Raw genomic sequence first — 3,235 nt, 5'->3', positions numbered from 1 at the left:
TCTAAAGCACTAACTCAAATATTTAGGACCCTAATTCTAAAGCACTAACTCAAATATTTAGGACCCTAATTCTAAAGCACTAACTCAAATATTTAGGTCCCCTAATTCTAAAGCACTGAAAATTTAGAAAAAAGCTTGTCTAAAGCACTAATATAATCCAGCTGAACCATGAAACATTCTTTAGAGGCAACATGAAACAATATTTACTGTGTGCAGATTGTTGTCACATAGGCTGTGTCCAAAACGACAGACCGGGTCCTCTGGAGGACCCAGACTACCCGGTTGAGATGGGCCGGGTCCTTGGTAGACCGGGAAGACCGGAAAAAAAGAGTCTGAATCTGGACAGTCTAGCCTCCCCTCCACCCCGGCGTACGTCATGTCACCTAGCAATCATGACGACGCTAAACAGAAGCAAAAATAGATCAAAATTAGAAAAATATCAAAATATTAGCATTATTAATGTCTCAAAACAATAAAATTAACTTAAAGGTGACCTTTGAAGAACTAATTGACCCGCTGTGGGTGCATTTTTATTTCATGTTTTTTTATGATAAAAATAATATTTAAAAACACGTCCAAACATATGATAAAAGTATTAGAATTACATCCGCTAAAAAATTATAAATTTTATATCGCCATATTTTTATTTAAAACGTATTCTTTTCTCTCGCTTCGTCCACCATTACTAGCTTAAACAAATCTCCGGTTGGCCCACAATGCATTATGGGATATGTTGGACCAGGAAGGATCCATCAGACCTGTCCTTCGATTCGGGCCAAAGGAAGGACGTATTTGTCGGCCGCATCGGAGGAGTCTTCAGTTTTTGGACGGCCTTTATCGCGGCGCTGTGACGTATGYGGCCGACGAATTCGGCCTTCGGAGGACCCGGCCTGCCGTTTTGGATGCAGCCTTTGTGCCCTCAGCAGGCCAAATGGGAGTTACCTGCAGACCACATTTGGCCCGCGGGCCTTGAGTTTGATGTGACCTTATAGATGAGTGACACACATATGAACAAAATGTGTGACAGCTTTCACCCTCAACTGTGAACAACAGTGTTGATCAATAACATTTATAGATCTCAGTTAGTGCTTCTAGATTTAACAAGTGCTAATCCACGGATGATTCTAAAAAATAGAAAAGCCCTAAAGCACTAATCAAGAAATTAGTTCCCCTATTAGTGCTTTAGTGCTTTAGGGGAACTGTGCCCTATGCAGAGGTTTTCTTCATAAACACCACAGTGTGTCACAGTGTTGATTTAATATGATGTTTTTGCTTTTTTCCCCATCTTCCCCTGTGTGTTTGTTAGTTTTTCTGTTGTTCTGTTGTTAAGGTAGCACAACTGTGTTTGCTGCATGACCTGTCTTAACTGCCCCTCCCCCTTCCCTGAATGTACAGCACCTTGTGAATTTATTTCTGTGAAAGGCWCTATATAAATGCTTGCTTGCTGACAGACACCACTGGTGCTGACTTTAAATATTTTCCAATGCTTCCCCCATGTGTGTAGTAAAGAAACACTAACCTTTCTACAGATGTAGTCACCAGGACTGAAAACTTGAGGTCGAAGTTTTAACACCAACTCTACAAGAAGTCCTGCCTCACAGTCCTGAAATATACGCACCTAGTTCCACAGGAACATTTACACACACATAAAAACATTGGAGGAATAACTCAAGAGAAATATAAAMCAAAGCACAGCACAGCTCTGACAATAAAATATTACCGTCTACAACATTAAGCCTCATTAATTCAACTGTCTTTACCTTTTTCAGTGTGTCCAGGTGAACATTGATGGCTATTTCTGCTCGTAGTTTACTAGGCAAGCTCCTCAGCACTTCCTGTTCATCGACTGTCTTCTGATTGGTCCAGAGGTAGTCAAACCAGCGAATGACGCGCTGCTCCAGCACCTTACTGACGTGTCTAAAGTGCATGTAATGTTTGAGAGCGTCCACGCGAGTTTGGAAGGTGGCTCTTGTTGCGTTCATGTTGGAGATCATGGATCCAACGTTCCCGACTATGGATGCAAAGATTAGAACTCCAACCTGACGAAGGAACACCAGGTGAAGGTGKTTAGATACAGAACCATTGTAAGGCCTGACCATGACACTTTCTGTAGAAAAGGTTCTGAGAACTTACCAGAAAGTCAAATATCAAGAACAGGTACTCCTCATCTCTAACAGGAGGAGGTGTTTCTCCAATGGTGGTCAGTGTCAGAGTGGACCAGTACAGACAGTAAATGTAGCTTCTAGCCAGGGAGCCGAACTCCGGGTCTGATGCGTTGGGATAAACCCATGAGTCCGAGCCCAGTCCCAGGACTTTGGAGAAGCTGTAGTACCCACAGGCGTTCCAGTGGATGATGACCAGGATGTACAGGACCAGCTTCCAGATGCGGAAGGCGTTGGGGTAGCTTGTGCGTGTTTCCGTCCGTTCAAAGAACTCAAACAAGCGTGGAAGTCGCAGGAGCCGGTTGAACCGAAGAAGAGGAGTGTAACTCATGCCCACTGTGAGGTACAGGAGGTCCGTGGGGAGGATGGAGCAGATATCAAGTTTACACTGTAATGTCCGGATGTAGGTTTCTCTCAGACGACGCACATCTTTCACCAACAAGCCTTGATCCAAGAACCCTTACCACAGGAAGTAGTCCTGACAGTGTTAGGATTTTATCCAGAAAACAGAGGGCTAATGAAATAATGTCAGTGTAAAAATGTTTGAGTGATATCAGTACCTGTGTGGACACGAACAACAGTATCCAGAATATAAACTCCATCACAGATGTAATCCAGCACAAGCCACACCAGAACATTTGTCATCTGGAGTTCATCAAAACAGGCCCTTTGATGAAAATTATAATATTAACAATAATAATAAACAGCTAAAGATGTTGAAGTTGAAGTGTTAATACAACCCCAGTTTCAATATCGCCATTTGTATCATATTTGCTACGCAGGATTCTGTGACCTATATTTTATCAATGTGGTCAATATTTTCCTCAAAAACCTGTTGTACATCATGTGAGACCTGTATTCTGCCCTCTGGTGGATCATCAATGTACTGCAGGAAGTGGAACTTCTTTTTCTTTTCCTTTTCAAAATGTCTGCTGACATGAGGTCATCCACACTTTTTTTCAGGAAAACTTTTGCTAATTTTGGAGAAGTTATGATAAGAATAACATCAATATTGTTTGTAATTATTTTAAATAAATACTTTCTGTGTTGAATCTACAGAAGAGGATTAGGGC

At 41.8% G+C, this 3,235-nt stretch overlaps 1 protein-coding gene across 1 annotated transcript in view; it reads right to left on the bottom strand.

Moving 5' to 3' along the window:
• Positions 1-2,829, bottom strand: part of LOC106534121 (cyclic nucleotide-gated olfactory channel) — a gene marked incomplete at its 5' end in the record, with an annotated part of 4,723 nt that extends 1,894 nt beyond the window's left edge. The window contains 4 exon segments of the mRNA XM_014030642.1: positions 1,520-1,618; positions 1,761-2,039; positions 2,134-2,621; positions 2,723-2,829. Coding sequence (XP_013886096.1) covers positions 1,520-1,618; positions 1,761-2,039; positions 2,134-2,621; positions 2,723-2,829 — 973 coding nt within the window.
• Between the last annotated feature and the right edge of the window lie 406 nt (positions 2,830-3,235).

Source organism: Austrofundulus limnaeus, unplaced genomic scaffold (genome assembly GCF_001266775.1).
Source record: "Austrofundulus limnaeus strain Quisiro unplaced genomic scaffold, Austrofundulus_limnaeus-1.0 Scaffold1094, whole genome shotgun sequence".
Taxonomy (NCBI): Eukaryota; Metazoa; Chordata; class Actinopteri; order Cyprinodontiformes; family Rivulidae; genus Austrofundulus; species Austrofundulus limnaeus.
Note: the sequence above shows the minus strand (reverse complement) of the source record. Positions and strands in the feature narration are given on the sequence as shown.